The 20,780-nt window shown below is 44.5% G+C and overlaps 1 protein-coding gene across 4 annotated transcripts in view; it reads right to left on the bottom strand.

The window, feature by feature from the left end:
• USP45 (ubiquitin specific peptidase 45) overlaps positions 1-20,780 on the bottom strand; it is a 3,631,241-nt gene that overhangs the window by 3,554,855 nt on the left and 55,606 nt on the right. For all 4 annotated transcript variants that reach the window (XM_069606397.1, XM_069606399.1, XM_069606400.1 and 1 more), the window contains 2 exons: positions 8,022-8,134; positions 1,365-1,534 (listed from right to left, as the gene is read on the bottom strand). In XM_069606397.1, the coding sequence (XP_069462498.1) occupies positions 1,365-1,534; positions 8,022-8,124 (273 nt within the window). In that variant the 5' untranslated portion in view covers positions 8,125-8,134. The remainder of the gene's footprint in view (positions 1-1,364; positions 1,535-8,021; positions 8,135-20,780) is intronic.

The following is a 20,780-nucleotide window of genomic DNA, read 5'->3' as shown; positions in this document are numbered from 1 at the left end:
TCCTGTCACCCCTCCGGGTTCTTTTCTTCTTTTGTCCTTGTGTAAAAAAGGCTGCCTAAGTGGTCTTTCATCTCCTGTTGCAGAGTTCTCTGTGGTGGTTGTCTGTTCATCATTGTTTGAGGGAGTTGGAATTCTCGATGTGCTAGGACGTGGTTGGGAATCGGTACTTGATTGATCAGAGGAGCTTTTGGTTTGTTGTGATTGGCCAGAGTGCCTGTATTTTTCCATCCATGTATACACCTCATCATGCTAGTCGTAGGTATCCCTCTTGTATTTGCAAATTATTTTGTTCTCCAATTCTGATTTGTATTGTTCCAATTGTCCATTAATGTCATCTAACATGGTTATCATGTCTTACCCACTTAGGCATTTACTCAAATCTGTTTTGATTATCTCAATGTCAGTTGTTAATACTTTCAACTCGTTAGCCAATTTTTGTATTGTCAGGAGAATCAAATCTAGTGAGCACTTATTGAGGATACTCTCCAATTTTCGAACAAATTATTTGTTTTCCTTGCAAAGGGTTGAAGTATAGTAATTCGTAATCCTCTAGGGATAGGTTGTGATCTGTAGTATTTTGTTAATATAGTAGCATGCAATTTACGGTTGATCTCTTTCCTGATCAGATATTCTAGTTGTTTAATTTTCTTATTTGGATCAGTATTTGTTGAACTGGTACTTGTATCTTTTATTAGATTGAGAATTGCTTCTGATTCCTCTGTCGAAAAGCCCATTGTCTGTGCATGTTTATCTGTAGTTTTCGAAATATCATCATACGACATGTTGGCGTTGCGATACAAAGTGTGTGCCTTTGCCCTTGGTAGTGTAAAGAGAGAAACAAAAACTAAAAGGTATGGGCAGGCACTAGTGGTGAATTCCAGTTGAACACGTAGTAACATTTTTCCTTAGGAAATTAATGGCGAGACCCAACAAAACCAGTGCACACCTACACCGGAGTTAACTACAAACGAAAAAGTATGTCCGATGAACAAACATCCATCAGAAATACTCATTGCCGGCATGCTCCACCTACTGCCATTGCCTCACAGTACCGAGATACAAACGCAAACGCAGCAGAGCAGGAGGCTCCAGCTTCCCTGTCACCACCACCACCTTCTGGAACTCACTGCCACTGGCATTACGCGCTGAATCGTTTTATTGGCCCTTCAGAAGACCACTAAAAACTAGGCATTTCAACTAACCTCTATACTAGACTTTTTTGCCTATGACTGTTACGCCCTCTCTCCTGTCCTTCATACCCCTTTCCCCCCCATCTTCCCCCCTTCTCTCATTTTGCAAACAGCACCTAGGTGCCTCAGGGTTTAGAGTGCTTTATACATGTAAAAATAAAATAAATAACGTACCTGATGACCACACTTAAGACACAACCAAATATCACTTGGGGAAACTGGTTCTCCATCGTTCATTCTTCTCTCCCTTAAACAGTCAGAGCATATGGACCAAACATTCTGTGCAACTGACCGCTTGACTCGATTTACATCCACTGCATGGCCAACATGCTGGCAGGTTAATCCTTAAAAAAACACAAGCAACAACAGTAAATAGGGCCACTGAAATATAGAATGATATACATCTTAGTAATTACAATATTAACAGATATATGCAGATATGCAGCCCAGTGTAGACGATGGTGGGGGATGACAGCGCTTGAAGATGATGGCTCACCCTCCTTTGATTTCAAGGAGTGGGAAGTTTCAGGGATGGTATTCAAGAAGGGTGATTAAGCAAATGGGGGGGGACAGCAACCGTGCATGGTTGAGGAAAGTTTGAGAGTTTCGAGAGAAGAAAGGGGTGGGTTTTGGAAGATAGATTCCATAAGATTGTCGGGATGGCTATCCCATGGATGGATATAAACTCAAGAAGAAGGAATTTGAACACAATATTGCATTGGTTACCAATGGGATACATTCTGTTGTTTTAGGCTGAGAGATGGGGCTGGGGGTGAGCATGAGGGCCAGGTGAGGTAATCTGAAGATCCCCCCAGGTTGCCTAGTCCATCACCAGCCATAAGAATGCCACTCATGCGGGGGCCTGGCCAGCTGTTCACCATGATGGCTACATATTTTCTAACTGTGCAGCCATGGGGGAAATACTGAGGATGTACAGCCTTAAAGCCAGCCAGGTAAGCGTCTTCCTCAATACTCCTTCCCTAGTGGCGAGGCATGTGCTGATGCTGTACTTAGCTCAGAAGAGGAAAAGCCACTGGGTCATGGTAGTGTCAAACATAGGATATTCTGCTGCGCATTGAGATCCTGGTATACGGTAGCTCCAGGTGTGCATCAGCACCCTTGTCATTTGCAGAAAGGAGAAGCTTCCCAGGCCTCGGCAAACTGTGAATCGTAGTGTAGCCTGGGAGCGATCAATGCCTAGGCAGCAGAGACAAGTTAAAAGGAAGCTGATGCCAGCTGGGGCTAAACATTTTTGCATGTATTGGATTCTGTGCAACTATCCGATGGAGGAGGTAAGATCTGGGGGCGACCTTTGCCTAGTGGAGGTCGCTCTAAGGCTTGAAGAAGAGGCAAGTAACTGACGGATCACCAGCTGATATAGATTATAACATTTTTAGGTTGACACATTGGGGAAAACTATGCACCTTCCACCTGCACAATGCCTCAGAGGATGGCATCTTGGGGCCATTGTATGAGACCATCCGAGTGGTGACTGGTTTGCTGGTGGGAAGGCAGCCATGAGGGATGCCAAGAACAAGAAGATGGCCGAAGAAGCAGAGACTGATTCTTTCCCTCTTGCAGAGTTGCAAGCCGCAGGTGCTGGTTCACAACAAAGTTCCAACAGATAATGCTCCCAAGAAGCTTAGGTCTCCCTTCCCCAAGATTATAGTCTTGCTTCACCTATAACCTCACAGTGTTCAGTAGGTGCTTAGGTTTCGTTCCCCCTAAGCTTGTTGCACTGATTCAAAACCAATATTCTGATCTTTCTGGTTTCTCGGTTGTTTGTACAGTTCCTTTTCATTTTGTTGGGGCTCCCTGGTCTAGGGACAGTTGACAGACTGCACGGTCCAAACACCACAGGCCGCGCAACCAGTTTCCCTAACCCAAGCAATTCATCCCCAAAACATAGGATTGTTGGGTTACTCCCACTTGGAAGATTCAAATGCCGCTTAAACTTTCAATTTGGCATTTTGCTCACACTTCGCTGCTCCCCTCGGCTGCTTATTTGCAGAAAACTCCTTCTCATAATTCCACTAGCTCGCTTATACTGTGCCCTTCGGCATCGTCTCGCTTTTCCGTTCCCCTCCGGTTTCTCAGGGGCTGTTCTGGCCCTCTTGCTCCTCTCTCTCTCCCTCTCTCTCTCCCTCTCTCCACAGGCTTCTCGCTTCCTTTGCCGTTTGTGAACTCCACCTTTTGTACACCTGCAAGTCTCCAACAGGCTGCAGGTGTGAAGTCCTACTTACAATTGCGTGACCACAATTAGTCCAATTAACAGGACATGCCAGACCTTCAGGCTCCCTCTTCTTGGTCTCAGTACTGTAGTGCTTTCTGCTATAGTCATCTTCATTACACTTGGGGTTAGTTTCTTCTTCTCAGTACTTGGTCTGACTGTTACGCTCACCTGGTATCCACAGGGGCGCCACACGATACTGGATGGAGGATGTGCGATATCATGGATCCTTCTCTGCTTGGTTATGTGCCAGACGTTGGGTAGCACCTATAACAGGAGAATGGAGGGTTAAGACACTGGGCCTGTGATGGGTGGACTCCCACCTCCCTCTGATCCACATCCTCTCCCTTGGGGTCATTTCTCACCTTTTGTGCGTAGAACTCTCCGTCCTGCGTCTCTGTGCAGGGGTACGTGGTAGGTGCAGGCATTCCGTTGGCCCTAGTTGCTTCACTGGTCCTTGTGTCGGGTACATGCCGGCTGTGACTCCTACTCTGCTGATTGTGTTCAGGTGAGTTATAGTGTCTTTCAGTCTCTACTATGTCTCTTTCTCCTCCCTTTGTTTCCTCTGTCTTCTCAGCGTTACATTTCTTCACTATGCTATTTCTCTTATGTCTTTTTGTTTCCACGGGGATGGTTGCCATTTCAGAGCTTGAGCGTCGGAAGGCAGAGACTACGGTAAGTTGTTGATGCGCGGAGCGCGGCACTGTTTATTTTAGAGTTAGTTACTAACCTGTATTCTCTTCCCTTCTTCGTGCAGGTTGCAGTGATGTTCCGGAGTGGTGAGGGATCGAAGCGCAGAACTGCTTGCCCAGGTAAGTGCTTTATTAATACTGTCCTTGTTTCTTCACACTTGCAGGTTGCGGTGATGTTCCGGGGTGATGAGCGAGCGAAGCGCGGAGGGATGTCAGGATCCGCTGCTTGCCAAGGTAAGAGCTGTTATTAATGCTGTCCTTGTTTGTTCTTCACCTTTGCAGGATGCGGTGAAATCTGGAGACAGGCGAGGCAAACGAAGTGCAGGATTGATGCAGGAACTGCTGCTCACTCAGGTAAGTGTACTTTCTTATTAATGCTGTGCTTGTTCTTCCAGGTTGGTGATGGAATTCGGATCGATGGCTTCAGGATCGGGCCGCGGGAGAAGCAGATAAGCAGGAGCTGGACACAGTGAGCGTTACGCTGCAGGGGTGCAGAATAACGCGAAGCTTGTATTCCAGTTTGGGCGTGGTTTATATAGCCACCCACACCTGAAGGCCCAACCACACCCAAACACTGGTCTGCATAGCTCAGTTCTAGGAACTGAGCTGTGTAACAGACCTACATGTTGGATTAAGGTCAAAAGCTGGTACTTGCCCTATTCCTGATAATGAGCCTGGGGCCAAAGGCGCCAGGACTGATTCCATGTATTCTTATGATGGAGTTTAAAGGCCCTTGAGTCCACTGTGAAGGGCTGTAGCCCCACTGCTGCCAGGGGGCTGTTATACCTGAGGGGGTTAGGGGGAATGGATCGTGACACTGACTTCAGGGGGCAAAGTAGGATTTGGGCAGCAATATCCTACAAAGACTGAGGGAGGGTAATATGAATCACTGTCAGTAAATGGAGGATACTGTGTTTCGCCTTCAGGTACCCTCTCCCTAATCCCCAAGGACCATGTGCCCAGGTGATCCTCCCTCGCTAGTCCACCCCCAGGGTCGGGATTCCAAAGCGATGGCCCTTCCCTGGCCACCTGAACAGAAGATTCCTCGAGAGTAGATGTGAGAGTACCTTCAGGTTTCTCACAGCATTTAGACCACTTTTGGGGTGGAGATTAGGCTCTGGGCTGCAGGGTATGATATAAATCATGACATGGGGAACTCAAATGGTAGGCCACCAACCACCCCAGTGATTGGGATGTCTTTGACAATGTCTCCTGGTGGCACTTAGTGACCTGAGCCTTTCTCTTCACAAATCAGTGGTCTGTTGCAGCATTTGAGAAACAACTCAGCAAAGTCAAGAAAATTGTGTCAGAGCGTTTAAGCCCCCAAATACAAGATGACTTTACGTGACCACCAGTTGGCAGAGCTAAAGTGGAGAAAGGGACAGACTAAGGTAAGTGTTGGCCCTTCCTGTTTCGTTCTGCAAGTGCTTGGTCCCTATGCCGGAGGAGTAGCACAAGGGGGCCTTAGGGGCAAGTGGGGAGACCATGAACTCAGTTAGGGAGAATCCGTGAGAGCGTAGGAGCTGTAGCATCAAATAAAGGGACCAGTGAGTTTCTGTGTGTAAAGAAACCTGGTGCGCAAGCGAGAGGAAAAGAAGATACATTGTGGCAGAGTGGGTGTGTGTTGCCAATAAACCTGCAAGTGCTTCTGAACTGTATGAACAATCAAATGCTATGCTAACCAGGCTGTGCGAAGATACTGTGCATCAGAGTAATCGCAAATAGAAGATTTGCTTGATTTTGAAAGCTTTTCGACTAACAGAGAAAGACTATCATGTTGGCAAGAGAATAGCTTGAAACAGGATATCAGAGTGATCATGTGTAGGCAATAGGCACCATTTAGAAAGTCTCTGGATATCTGAGGATCAATTAAAAGTATTTAAAGCAGTAAGAGTGAAGAGAAAGTGGTTAAAAGCAGTTGGGTGAACAGCAGAAATGGGACAGTGAAGTGGGAGCAAAAGAGAACCCAAAGGCTGCAAACCCCAGTGAAGGAAGAGACAGACTGAATATAAAGTTAACAACTGAAAGTATAAAGAGTCAAGTAATGTCAAGTAAGACGCTTGGACAAGGTATCAAGCCAAAACAACGGCAATAGCACCTGGTTGCTCGAACTGTAATGGGTGGACCATGTGGTCTGACAACTGCGCCCAGACCAGAGAGCCCCAACCAAGTGTATGGAAGTCACTGAAGAAAACTTAGCAACAAGTGTTTGTTGAACATTTGCTGGATATGAGCTTGAAGCTTGGGGAAGGGAACACAGAGCTCTTTCGGGAATATTAGTTTTGTGAATCTGTGCTTGGAGAAAGGACCCCTGAGCTCCTTTTGAACATCGTTTTTGTGAAGGGAACCCTAAGCTCCTTCCGAACTTTGTATATGGAAACCAAGTGTGCTTTGGGGGAAGATACACTTCATTTTATAATTGTAGGAACTGTATCCTGAACTTGGGGAAGGGAGCTAGAGATAGCTCCAGACTTTCTGTTGAACAATATTTTAGGAAGTCTAACCCTACACAACATTTGTGTATTAGATGTGAGGGCAAGTATAGGTTTTGCCACAGACAGGCTTTTGAATTGGACCTATGGACATAGACTTTGCTTAGTTTCTTTAGGTAGGTAGATTCCCACCATATTGATGAATTCAGATTCTGTGGTCTGTGTCATCTCTTGATACCATGCCCGTCTCACATAACCCACAAATGTATGAAAGGATAAAGATACTTGAAGGCGCTTAAAGGGGAGGCAAACTTTCCAGAGATATTGGGTGGAGTTGGGGGGTGAAAAGATCCATGGGGAGGAATGGGCACAAATATACAGAGTGGTTTTCCAGGGAGGGTTGTTCACCTCCACGGTAGAGCACAACTTTAAACTGTTAATGGGGTGGCATTGTCTAAAATGTTTACAGGATTATCTGCATTTTGCCCTAGGGAATGCGGTAGCGGGGGAACTCTGGCCCAAATGTGGTGGCGATGCCCTAAGGTACAAGTATTTTGGTAAGAGGTGCTGAGCTGGATGGAAGAGGTAACAGGGATAGGGTTAGACCTAGACCCTCTGCAGTTGCTACTAGGGCGCCCGCAAAAAGATAGGGAAGAACAGACTTCCGAAGATGTGGCAAGCCATGTTAAGAGCGGGGAGATTGGCCACAGCCCAATGGTGGAAAAAGGAAATGCTCCCTAAGAGAGAGGTATGGGAATGAACAGTACAAAACATGATGGTAATGGAAAAGCTCACTGCTGTGGTGAATGATAGAATGGAGGAATTTCATGCTGAGTGGTCCGCCCTATTGTTTAAATGGTGGCTGGAGGAAAGTAGCCAAGGAGACTAACCCAATGGGTGAACAGTAGTATTTGGAAGGAGGGGGTGGGGGTGAGAGGGTGGGGGTGAGAGGGTGGGGATAGGGTGGGGGTGAGAGGGTGGGGATAGGGTGGGGTGAGAGGGCGGGGCTGGGTGAGAGTGTGGCTGCATGGGGTGAAAGTGTGGGGGTGGTGGTAGAGATGGTGAGTGTAGGGATATAAAGGGTGGGTGTAGGGTGGGTGGGGGTACAGAGGGTGGGTGGGGAGGGGTACAGAGGGTGGGTGGGGAAGAGATCCTTTGACCAGTGCAACACTGAAAGCTAAGGAAAAATTGGAGACGTAGAAGAGAAAAGTATACCCTGCATGAGGAGATGTTCAAGATGCCAAGTTCCATAGCCTGAACCAATGAATCACAACACATCATGACAGAAGGGGCCTACCCTATAAAGATTCAATCCCAGTTTAACAACATGCTTCTTTATACTTTACAGCATTTGCATTGCCTGCTCTTCTCACAACAGCTGTCTCTCTATTTGGTATCTTAATCATCATTAATATGAAGTGGGCTATAGCACATTGGAGTCCAAATAACAACCAATGAAGGAGAAAGTGAGATTTACCTGCAATGTCGTCTGAAGAATCATCAAGAGGTTTGCTGGGTCTTTTTTTCCTTTTAACCTTTTCAGGGTCTCCCCATGAAGACAAATGGTCTTTGACGCGCATTTCTCAAGTACTGTGTGAAAAGGAAAGGTAGTTCTTAAAATGCACCCTTTTACTAAAACGTTATTTCACAAATCAAAGAAAATGTCTTTTGTGAGATGGTCTGGCTGTATCCAGTTTTCTGAAGAGCAACTCCTATTTGAAGAGGAGATGAAAATATGACTATTCCTGTGGTCCTTCAGTAGGATAATAGCCTGCCGCACAATACTACTGGCTCACTTTTAGGCTCATTATGTCAGTTATCGATACGAGTTAAGAAGTGTACAAAAGTGCCTCGAAGATAGCACGCTATGCTAAATGCCACTAAATTAAAATATCTTTGCACTGCAAAATGGATCGCAAATAAATCACACGATAAAAGGTAACACTAGTTCAATTGCCAAACTGAAATTTGTCTTGAATATAAAATCCTCATTTAGAAAGTTGTCAATCATGTAATAGCTGTACCCAGATTGGTTGAAGGGATGGAACCACTACATAACTAAAAGGGGGCACAAAGCGGAGGAAGTGTTGGTATTTTCAGAAGTTACGGCCCGAGTTTGGAGGAGTTTGCCATTCAGGAAGAAGGCGTTGGGAGAGACAGGAAAGCGTGGAAGAAGTTGGAGACAAGAGGGGAAGAAGACATCAGAAGGTGAATAATTGGGGCATGTGGCAGGACTAAAAGTAACTAGCTCTTTGTTTGAAACAAATTCTGTATAAATTAAGTGTTCCATAATAATTCAGTGAAGGAAAAACAGAATGGATCAAACAAACAATTCATCACATAATGTTGACAAATTCTAACTTTGTGATTTATCATTATGAAATGTATTTGCTAAGCTTGTCCTAACATACATGTTTCACTCTTCAAGAGCCTCTTAAGGGTTTATATTGTGGGCTGGCACAGCAAACTGTGTTAATAACTCAAAATAATGTTTTATAGTAGCTTTTGACCTGAGCAGGCAGGAAGACTGCCAAAAAGTAAGATGGCCACATGACAGGATTTAAACCACTTTGGGAAGCCATTTGGATTATATGGTACTTGGCATTACGCAATTGGAAAAATAAGTAAAACTCGGTACCCAAACCACCAACCAGCCTGTCCCAGGGACAAGACATATGATATGATATGATATGGTATTTGTAACGCGCCTATACACATGTGTTTCAAGGCGCGACGAGGCAGGGAGGGGGGGACAAGGGGAGACAGACAACGATCTTACTAGGCCAGGTGTCATTCAGATCGCGCAAGTGCAGGGGTGGGGGAGGGGGAAAAGTGCAAGGGGAAGGGGAGGGGGGGAAGTGCAGTACAAGGTAAGTGGCGTAACGTAATAAATAAATAAAATAGGGCCAGCTGGTGGCAAGTGTGAGGTAAGTGCAGAACAAGTGCTGGGGAGGGGGGGGGGCTGTAGGGATACAGAGACAGTCCCGCAGTGCAAAGGGGTTCCAGGGCATCAGTGCAAGTGGAGAGTGGCAGGGCCCAGGGCCGAGGCCGTTCTCATCTGAGGCCGTTCCTGCTATGGGCACTGTGGAAGAAGTGTCCACCTTTCTATCCCTTGAAAGGCCCTTAGGGCAACAAACCATTAAGTAGCTCCTCCCACATTTTTCCCGCTCTTTTCTGAGCTTTCTTGGTGAAGATTTTCAAAGTATAGAGAGGTGGTTTTCTGTAGTGGAGATATTGCAACAATTGCTCACCTAACATGGAAGCACTTACTAACTAAAGAACAATAGAACGAACTCCTGTTAGGTGAAACACATATAAAATGTTGCCAGACAAAAGGGAAAATGGGTTACAAAGAATTACAAAGACCCCTTGTAACTCTTCACTCAGGGTTGTGTGTCTTCTCTAAACTAGAATACTGTGCCAACATTCTCTTTGTTCTCCCCGAGTATGCTTTCTGTCTTTTCGACAAGATCATTAACTTGGCTACCAGGGCTCTCTTTGAACTCCCACACTTCACCACGCCTTCTTCCTCGTACCTTCACCAGGTTGGATGGCTGATGATGCAAAACAGGGCCAGATTTAAATTTCTTCTCCTGGTTCAGCAATCTATCCACGGTAAGGCACCACTGTATCTATCGCCTCTATCCAACTCTACAAGCCTTCTTGTAATCTCTGCTCTGCTTCCTCGAGTACCCCTGTGCTTCACCTCACTTCCGCTCTTTCAGCTTGCATGGAATTCTCTTCCCCCAGATATCTGAGAAACAGCCCACACAGATTTGTTAAAAACCAAACTAAAAGCCTACCTCCTCACCTCAGAGGTCTTAACCTACCTCTCATCTGCCTGCTAGCTAAAGATGTTTCCTCGCCTCTAACCTGCCTCTGTCCCTCACTTCCTCTGCCTCCAGTGACTGTTCCATTAATTCTCCCCCCCACTCCCAACCTGGTCAGAATGTCCCTCAAACTCACACCATTGTAAGAAGCTCACTGCTTCCCATCAAAACAGATTTCTTCTCTATTGTATGTTCTTTTGTAATCAAACGAGCATTGTTTTTTCCTCCTGTATGTAAGTAAATAAATACATTTTTACCGCCTCTTCCCTACCCTGTGGGCTGGGTCGTCGACAACATTTATTTGAAAATTGCTTCCCTTCAAAGATCGTTGGGGCCCACGAGTATTGTGGATTCAGCTGTGCTTCATTTCTTTTCCAGTTCTTGCCTGGAACCACAGAACAAACCTTCAAAAGATCATCTGCAGTGGCCAATGTGGGAAGGAGCAGTTGGGAGCTGTGCTCCTCTACTTTAAATCAAGTTTTACCGTTCCTATACTTATATTTTTAAAAGAAACCATTCCGGAATGGCTTCGTTTTAAAGTAAAAGTGTAGGAAGAAGTTGAAACTTGCCATTCAGTGCATTTCACTGAACATTCCGTTAAAAAACAAGTGTGTTTGTTTGGGGGTTTGGATTGCGCATAGGAGGGGCCTGCCAATGGAATTTGTTGGAAGCTGGGGCAGGCCAGCAGGGAACAAAGTTTCACTACTTTTTGTACACTTAGACCACTGATCATCTGCCATCTTTGTTTTGGAGTGTTCGAGCAAGCACGCTAAAGCACAGATGCCAGGTCCCACGAATGGAGCCAGCATGGCCGCACTCTTCACCACATTTGTCTGTTCTTTCAGACGCTATGCGATAAGCTTGTTTCTAAATTGCTCTGTAACTTTAAACCTCACTTTGATAGAATGCTTAAGAGTCTGTTTCCAAGGCAATCTCCTAAAGGGTCAGCATTGTCAATGTGGCAATTGTTTGATGGCCAACCCCGTGTTGTGTAGAAGACCCGATGATACTTTCCGGCACCTCATCGCATAGCGTGTGGTGGGACCCAGCCTTGTATGTTTTTCCCCACAAACACCATAAGGGTCAGGCAGGAGTCATATTCACAAAGGGTATAGAGAATCAAGAGAAGATGTCTTAGCTGAGTAGAACAGTCGGAATGAACAAGAGAACAATCAGCAAGCACTGAAGGATATTGAGCAAAATCATAATAAACAAAGGCATACTAAAGTGACAAAGTATCCGATGCAAAAAAAGCGTTGGCAATGGCAACAGTTTGGGCTTTTGTGGAGTATCTGGCCATCTAATAGCCGTGCCTGGCAAAAGCTTAAACCTTTTGCACAAGCCAAAGATGTTGGCTTTGATAATGCTTGTTTTAAACAACACATCAGTGGCTTTGCCAATTCTAGCTTTTTACAGGACTTCACTGAAGGACAGGCAGAGTGCTTATAAATCGAGTGGCTGAAGGCGGGCTGCTTAGACATTTGTATTGCAGCAGTAGTTGTGAACTATGAAGAGACAGCAATGTTTGCCCCAGACGCATTGCTGTGGCCCCCGACACTGTCCTCAACGGTGGAAAAGGTGAGCGGTCAATTAGGACACGTTGGTCTCAGTTGCGACATATGGACTGGCCGTGGCACTGGTAAAGTAATCCCTGTCCAATGTAAGCCTATTATTGATTAGAGAAAGCCTCAGACCCTGCATTAAGGAAAAAACGATGGTTTGCGATTATTCTTCTAAGTACAATACATTCACTAACCTTCAAATTCCTCCAAGTGCAACACATTGATTACCTTCATAATTCTTCTAAGTGAGATACGTTGCTTACCCTCATATTCGTCTAGGTGCAGTATATTTGCCAACCTCATAAATCTACTGTGTGTGTCGCATTGGCTACACATGTATCTAAGTAAAGCACATGATGCAAGTCGGTTGACTATAACTGGCACCACTGGACATGGGGGACGCTTACAAGGGATATGCAAGTCAGTGTACTAAAACTAGCATCACTGGGGAAGCTTTCAGGGTGATGGCTGCTGCCATGGGGGCACTAAGGAAGCTCATATCACTGCCCTGAAACTGGCATCACTGAGCATGGAGGAAGCTTGCAAGGTGATGCAAGCCAGTGCTCTAAAACTGGCGGCACTGGGAAAGCTTTCAGAGTGATGGATGCTGTCATCATGGGGCACCAGGGAAGCTTGCACTTCAGTGAAGTCTGTATACTATAACGGGCATCACTTGGGAAGCTTGCAGGGTGACACATGCCAGAGTTTCAATGCCGTCTTCACTGGGCACGGTAAAGCTTGTAAGGTGATACATGTCAAGGTTGCAGTGATGTAATCATTGGGACGCTTGTAAGTGAGGAACATCAATATCTGAATGCTGCAGTCACGTGGCACCGGGAGAAGCTGGCGAGGGATTACACATCATTGCATCAATGCAGTACCCAGAGGTCAATGGGGAGTTGGGAAGGAAAAGAAGATAGCGGACGACCATGGGCAAGTGTTACTATATATTGCGCCAGTTATTAAGTTGTAATAAAGAAATGCCACAGACGAGCCATTCAGTCCAGGCTAAATTGGACATAGCACCACGAAGAGGAAGAGTGCCAGGCAGACTCTTTATGAGGGACACAGGAATCCAAAATACATCTCAAGAAAAAAAAACATCATTGGAGATAAGTAACAAGTGGATGGGACAAGTAGAGCGGATGAAATCAGGTAGAGTGATCAAACAGGTAGAGTGGATGAAACATATGGGGGCTACTAAACAGATGGAGTGTATGGAACGGATGGAGTGGATGGAACGGAACAGGTAGAGTGGATGGGGCAAGTAGAGTGGGTGGAATCAGGTAGAGTGATGGAACCTATGCAGGCGATGAAACGAATGGAATGGATGGTACAGATGGAGTGCCCAAGCTCAAATGCATAACTGATAACTGCCATATCACACCACCATGCTTACTCTCTCCGACACACCAACACTCATCTAGAACACAGCAATACTATGACACATTCAGTATAGCTGTTCCCATACTAACAAGAGCTGCGTAGTCCCCATCATCCTGACTAAACATCAGCTAAGCACACCGCTAGCTTAAGTGTCTCCTCAGGCCTAACGCAGCCACAAATCGATCTGGGTGTCTTCCCCCCAGAATGAACACATTATGCCTGACCTCCCAACCGCTACACCTACTGCTAAGAAGCAGCTAACACACAACTGCCACGTCGGCTGCACACATAGCCGGTGCACACACGCACCTTATGACCCTTTCCCTCTCTACTGACTTCCGAGGGCGTTCAACCTACCAGCGCTTTGCGATCATACCAATGATACATAAGGCGCTATATAAATGCCAAGAAGTAACATAACATAACATCAGCACCCCATCAAAAAATCACACTGCAGCCAAACGAGAGTCGCTGCTCTTATATTAGCGTAAATTGGGTTGGATAACATCACAAATCTATTCCTAACTTCATAATTCCGAAAAGTCCTCACATGAAACCCATTTAGAGATGGACAGACCTCGCATACTCTATTTCCCAATAATGAATGGGGCAAACACAGATGGAGCAGAATGTTTTGTAGCGGTGAGAAATGGTACACATTGGCACTATGTGGTCTATTCGTCTGTAGTGAACACAGACGATTTACATTTAAGGTACCACTCTGGACAAATGTTGGTGTTAACGGGTGTAGGAAGGCGTGGCTGGCAGCGCCAGAGGATGGGGTTAAGCACACTTGCAAAGTCTGAGCGATCATTTTTCCCATTTCAGCTCCCACTGGGGAAGGGTGAAGAGGCATTTGTTTTGCATGGATTAAAACTGAGGCAAGTGCGACCTGCATCAAACAATACACTTGTCATCATTAAACAAACTGATGGATGTTTGCAAAATTGATTGACGAAAATCATAAAGAGGGGATTTTCCAAACCAGTGCCTCTGGCCTACAAAAACTGTAACCGGTCATGTGAGCTGCCATGACATGAATTTGTCCAATGTGTGCGTAAGAGTCATAATCACACCAGACTTTTAGCAAAGAAAAACAAGTACTCCCTCAAATTGTGGGTCAGAGTTACCAACTTTAGAATGAGAGGAAGCTCCAAGCTGGAGTCTGTTAGGGTGCCTATCAAAACAACAGTCTCTCTATATAGAAGGCGTCTTGCAACGGTGCTGAATATTACTAAATCACTCCATTCTGTCTATGGTGGGAATTTGTTAATGTCTTTATCTCCTCCTTTTCGGGTGCGAAGGTCTTGATGCTGGCGTGCCGGATGGAGAGGCACGTTTCTAGGTAAGAGAAAGCGCGAAGTGCAGCGCCTTTATTGTCTTTTGAAGCTAACCTGTGTTTTCTTCTTCTTCTCCTCACAGGCCGCTGTGGTGCTGCGAGTGGATGGGAGGGCGATGAAAAACAGGCCCCCGGAATCCGTTAAGGTAGTCCAGCACTGTGCGGTTGTTTAATATTGAAAGCAAACCTGAATATGTCTCTTTTCCTTTGCAGATGTTGCTGTGGTGCTCCAGATGGAAGTGTGGCGTAGCGCGATGGAATTCATGTAAGACTGATGGAATTCGATGTTTTGGAAGCAGCGTTCTAATATTGTTTTTCCCTTTCTCGTTATTGCAGGTCGCAATGTTCGAACAGCAGCTGTGGTAGCAGTTCGCCGGAAGTCCTTAAGCTAGTACTCACAAGTGAGTGATGTTTCTTCTTCTCTCTGTTTCCACAGATTGCAGCCCAGTTGAGATGCTGAGTGCTGGATGGTGTTTTCTCAGGTAAAACAGAATAATCTTGTTCTTGTTAGATTACAGGAAGATGCTGAGGAACAGGAGCTGGACACGGTGAGCATCACGCTGCTGGTTGCAGAATAACACGAAGCATGTTCTGCATTCAGGGTATGGTTTATATAGCCCAGGTAAAGTAGTACTAGGGAAAGTAGTTCCAGGCCTTCCACACATAAAGCACTAGACCACATGGTTTGGTTCTTAGAACTAGACTGTGTGGGTGCTTCCATGTTGGATTTAAAGGCCCATGTACATAAATGGGACCTAGTTTGAACAGCCCTTCCTTCCTACATATGAGCCTGGTGCCAAAGGCGGCAGGACTGGCTCTAGGAGCCCTTTTGCAGTGGTTTTAAGGCCCTCCGGGTTCTGGTGGGAGCCTGCTTGTGGCACAACTTGTGCCCCTCACAGTGGTCATGACAGCTGTCAGTATAATCCCCACCCCACAGAAACACCTGGCTTACATTGCATTGGTCCTTATTCCACTCTCTAAGTAGTCATATTAATAACCTGGTAACGTGTTGAAACTGTTTGAATTATCCCTGTGTCATGTCCTTAATGTTTAAGTGCTAGCGCCATCTATTTTCAATTTTGTCTGGCGTAAATTATAAGCCCTTAGTTATATTTGGAGTAATCAAACTAATTTACCTATATTTTATTGTTGGGGTTGAGCACTGGGGGAGAAGGTTGACCTCGCGAATCAACCTTGGAGCTTATTGTGTTCCTCTTTAACAATATAGTCTAGATAATGTTGTTTTAAGTAACCTTTGCCTTTCTTTTAAAAACCAAAGTTTTCACTTTAACTGCACTATTTTCCTAAACGCGAACCTCACTCTACCGTCCAAATCTCTCTCAATTCACCAGCTAGAGACCTATTTTCACCTCTATATTGTACCTGTGATACATATCTACCCCTCAACCCAAAGACTGCACTCCAAATCAGAGTATTTCACCCGTTTTTATTAGAACAATTTGGGTAATTTAAAGCGGTAATTCCCACGTGTCATTTGGCTGCTGCATGCTCTAAACTTTTCACTCATTTTCGAATTGTATGCCTTCTGCTGATCCATGGCCTTGTGATTGCCAGTGATACAACATACATGCTATTGTGATAAAACATATGTATAATTGTGGGTTGAGGGAACATTGCAGGGGGGAAACCTTAACTTGGGTGCTATCTATCCTAACCCAAAAAGTGCTCCTATTCATGTGTGCTGTGTATATGTTCTAGGAGAAGGTTAACCAAGTGCATTGATTTCATTTTCACTGTAATTATCACCCTATTGGTGATTGCTGCCCCTTATTAAAAAGTGAATGATTTCATTTGAATTTTAAAAATAAATCAAATATTGTATTTTCACCAACCGGCCTGGTTCCTGGTCCATTGTGACCGGGGGTATTTGAAAGAGGGTGTGATACGAGTAGTGTTCCATCTCAAATTGAATCCACATAAAATAAGGAGAAAGGCCTATCAATTGAGCGCTACACCCTAGGCTGAGACCAAGGTGTGTGTCGCCAGATTGAAATCCTTAACAGTAATTACCCTTATTTATTTATGATTTATAGAATGCAGACTATGGCCCGAAGGCGCTAGGAGGGGGGGCAGTTTTATTTAAACAAGAAGCCACAGCCTAATGAGCCGTAAGGGAACCAAAATGATGGGTCTTTAAGAGCTTCCTAAAGGGGAGGTATGCCATCTGGACTCTCAAATGGAATGGCAGGGTATTCCATAGGGTGGGAGCCAGTACTGAGAAGGATCGACCACCAAAGCGCTTGCAACAAACTTTAGGAATTTTCAATAGGATTCGAGTTTCCGACCGGAGGTTTCTAGCGGGGTAATACCTTACCAATGTTTTCCTCAATTAATGAGGCCCACATTAGGGAGAGCACAATGCACAAGATCTTGAACTGAAGCCTCGCTCCCACTGGCAACTAATGGAGCTGAAGAAGTAGAGCAGTAGAGGAGGTCAGGAGCAGAGCTTGGAGAGCGAGTCGGGGCGCCACATTTTGAAGAACTTGAAGTCTCTGAATTTGATACTTCGGTTGCTTTAAGTAGATACTGTTACAGAAATCTACAGAAGCCCATTATTGAGGAAGTGTTGTGTGATTTTCCAGAGGAAGCAAAGGGAGGATTTTACGCAGGGATTTCCAATTATCCAAAGGCCCCACAAATGGAAATGTGGGTATCACGCGACCCATCAGGTAGAAGTTTCACGGCCAAGCTTTTAACAGAAGCACAAGGTAACGGGCAGGGACCAAGGGATTCTGGACAATATTGGCAGAGCACTAGGTCATGTCATGAAACAATGCCAATATGTTGAAAAACCTTTCAGGATTAGATACCTCCCTGAAATAAATCCAAAATGTCCAATCACTACAGCTTACCAAAACCAGCCCTCATTTCATTGCAAATCAAAACAGACTCCCAAAATGCATATTACTTTAGCTATGTAAAATATTATACTCGCATGATTCAATATATCATTTTATTTGCACGATGCATGGTATCTTTCCCATTCAAAGATGGCTGCTGCTTTTGGCTTGTTTCCAGAGAGGTTCTTTAGAGACAGTCATCCAAGATAGCTGCCTCCACGAAAGAGCTCAGAGCTCAAGGAGTTCGGAGATGGGCAGAATTGGGGGAGAGTAGCTATAGTGATTAACATGGCTAGGGGCAAGGAATGAGAGGGATCCATACGCAAACACCACCAAATACACTGTGTAACCCTCACTAAATGTCATCTTCATTGAAAAGCATTGCAGACCATTCAAAGCCCATATTTTAAGCTCATATTATTGACAATAGTTTCAGTTTAAGGTAGTGCTTTCAGTGCCACCTAACAGCCCAAACTAAAAAGAGGTAGTAGACTAGAATGAGAAGGAAGACTAAGAAAATGAAAAACAAATGATCTGCAGAAAGGAAATTCAGAATCAAGACACTCAGAAATTTTATTTCAGAAAATCAGATAAAGAGACTAACTAGAAATGTGAGAGGGAGAGGGGAAATGTTGCAACAGATGAAATGAACCAATGATGGAACAAAAAGGACAAGTGAAATAAGAAGAGTCGACTGGAGATTAAAATCCTGCAAAACAAAAAAGAAGAAACAGAAAGTACTAGTAGGGGCCAACATATAAACCGCAGGAGAACGCTCTTGCATCATATTACAAATAGAGTATATTCTAAATATTAAAATAAGCAGGGTAAACATTTCAAGTTGTACGCTACTAGCCAGGCATCAAAAGTCACTTGCTTCACAATTATTTACATGTGCGTGTAAAGCATGCCATTTCTTATTGACCAAGAGTAAATTATCACTCACCAATGGTTACAGGAGGCTGACATTTTGAGGCTTGGATTTACAGCCTCATTTCAAGTATGGCGGTGGGATAAAAAAAACAGTGGTAACAGAGCAGTAACTTTGTTACCACTGTACTAAAAGTTAGGCAGAAGTGGAGGATTCAACTCCTGCAAAAAGTGGGAGGTAGATCTGCCACTTCACCACCGAAAAACAGGGACTAACACCACCTACCGCCACTTGTAATCTGGCGGTAATTCCACCGGACCAGGTGGCAGTAATGGTAAATCCGTTTGGTGTTATGTCTGTGGATTTAATGCAGAAATACCTAGCTTGTAATGAGGCCCTAAGTAGCAACAATTTAATTCTTCCTAGAATTTGAGTTACTTCCGGAATAACTGATTAAGAACATTGGACTACAAAATGCACACTCTTGTTGCAAAATAGGCCAATAATTGATGCTCAATGAAATGTAGATCTCTTTAAGCAAAAACATAGTTCTGACATTAGTTACAAGAGCAAGCTGGGAAATAGTGATGCTTTCGGAAAACAAGGGTGTGCTGCAGTGTTGGCGTTTTCCATTAGGAGTGGACACGCCCCTCCTTTTCAGTGTCAGAAGACAAGTAGAAACCACACATCTGTCACAAGATCTGGGAGGAGTTAAACAATATACATTTGCCTGCTCATAGAATGATTATCATGGAATATTAGGAAATACAGATTGAAGGATCTTAGAAACAACTGGAGTATGCTGAGCAGAGCAGACACCATTTGGACAACTGACCCCATGCTGCTGTGAGACCAGTCGTTGAGAGGGATTCCCAATCCATGCGGGAAAACGGTTTCCATCAGCCAGCTGAAAAGAGAACTTGCTCAGGGAGTAAATCCAGACTGACTGGGTCCCCTGCCGATTCTCCAGGAATGAGAAGCCACATTCAATAAGGTAAATGAACCCCCAATTGTAACTCCCAAAGTGCCCCTTTTCAAAGCCTAGGGTATATCTGGGGAATAAAGGGCTGGGAGCTGAGGGAAATGCAATTTGATAACAAGGACACAGGTATGGTGTTAAGTGATGTCCCGTGTATCCCATAAAGTGAATATCGAGTGAGATGTAATTTTATTAAAACCCAATGCAATTTGAACAGAGAAGCACAGCTTAAAACTGAATGCATTTTGGTGTCACTTAAATGCAGAATTGCCTTTGTAAAATATAGTTCCATTTAAAATAGAATCTGTGGCTTAAGCGGGTATGGAGTCATTTGGTGCATAGTGTGCTCATGACACTATTGTCGAAGGTCATATGCATAATTGCAACCAGGAGGCCTAGCCATAAATTAGAAGTTTGTGCAATAGAAATGACTATAGTGCAAAGCGTTAAAACCTCTGTAATCCTTTATCTTTGAATGCACAGCGTGAGGGGTCAGAAATGTGAGGCGGACAACTGTGTGAAGGTTTTTCAAAAGATGCCTTTTTATTAACTCAAAAGGTTGGATAAATGCCTTACTATCCCTACCCTGACGAGGATTTCCCTGCCTAAAATAAACTTAAGGAAACACTCTAACAAAGGTATTCCATCCCGCACCCTTAAACATACACCAACGTAACAAGGCAATATATGGCAAATAGCAACAAATATAACAGTTAACTTCACATTATAACAACTGTTTTTCCTCCTAATCTTGGTGAATTCCCCTTCCCCAGATTCAGGCAGGATTCTGTTCAACAGTTCCAAAAAGGTTAAGGAAATCCTGTCTCATATCAAAGTTCCACATTAGTTCTATAGCGAGACAGGAGGCGAGCATTATGCTTTCTTTCTTTATTACTGCCAATCAGCACTTTCAAATTCAACATTGTCCTCCGCTATATGAGCCCCTTCAATGCGACAATCCTCCTCTTTCTTTGTTGCTGCCGAATAAGATAAGTACCATTTATAACAACATGCCATAACTATACGTGTTAGGACATTTTCATAATTGTGTTAGCAGCGCAGTTACCATACTTATTGGCGCGTGTAGTAAAAGTTTTTAAAAAAGGAGGATTTAATTAAGTTTGTGAATGTGATCGTCCCCCAAAAACGCACCCCCCTTAGTGAGAGCCAATAAAGCACATGCCCCAGGAGGGGAATGAGACCAGGACCAAGTGCGGTTGAGATCAAAAGGGTTTTTTATCTAAATCAATATAAGGCATGCAAAGGACTCTGCAAACTCTGAGAGCGCTCTCTCTGACAATAGCAAAGACAGTCCTACTTATTACAAAACTACGTCACGCATGACACAATGCTATACGGGGCACATACTCTTAGGGATTGGATGGTGATGGCTAGGTGGTATACATTG

Source organism: Ambystoma mexicanum, chromosome 4p (genome assembly GCF_040938575.1).
Source record: "Ambystoma mexicanum isolate Mex_15411 chromosome 4p, UKY_AmexF1_1, whole genome shotgun sequence".
Lineage (NCBI taxonomy): Eukaryota > Metazoa > Chordata > Amphibia > Caudata > Ambystomatidae > Ambystoma > Ambystoma mexicanum.
Note: the sequence above shows the minus strand (reverse complement) of the source record. Positions and strands in the feature narration are given on the sequence as shown.